The 441-nt window shown below is 44.9% G+C and overlaps 1 protein-coding gene across 1 annotated transcript in view; it reads right to left on the bottom strand.

Annotated features, from left to right (window-relative positions):
• Positions 1-441, bottom strand: part of LOC119588838 (maltase-glucoamylase, intestinal-like) — a gene marked incomplete at its 5' end in the record, with an annotated part of 23,625 nt that overhangs the window by 19,569 nt on the left and 3,615 nt on the right. The window contains 1 exon segment of the mRNA XM_037937479.1: positions 231-399. Within this exon segment, the coding sequence (XP_037793407.1) occupies positions 231-399 (169 nt within the window).

Below are 441 nucleotides of genomic sequence, written 5' to 3' on the forward strand. Positions count from 1 at the left end.
ACAATAGAATACCGTATATTAGTATCCACCAGAGCACATTTAATCAAAATAATAACCAATGCCAAGTAACACCTATATACTAATATCCACCAAAGCACATTTAACAATAACAAAAACTAACAATAAACCATCTCTATACAAGCATCCACCAGAGAACACTTAACCAAAACAATAAATAATAACAAGTAATGAGTACCTGTATACGCGAGTACCCCCTAGAAACCCCTTACCTACACAGCTGGAATCCTAGAGCCCAGTAAGGGGGCATGACAGGCCGGTGTATGAGGGCCGTGTACTGAGACACAACACTCTCGGGTTCAGGTCCCAGCATCATGTAGAAGTCCAGAACACCTCCAATTGTTCTGTAGCTGATGGCCGGGTAGTCTAGGAGCTGGCAGTCTGCGGGGAAGGGAGGGACGTAGCATGAGGCTGGTGGTGGTG

The sequence above is a fragment of the Penaeus monodon genome, chromosome 24 (assembly GCF_015228065.2).
Source record: "Penaeus monodon isolate SGIC_2016 chromosome 24, NSTDA_Pmon_1, whole genome shotgun sequence".
Taxonomy (NCBI): domain Eukaryota; kingdom Metazoa; phylum Arthropoda; class Malacostraca; order Decapoda; family Penaeidae; genus Penaeus; species Penaeus monodon.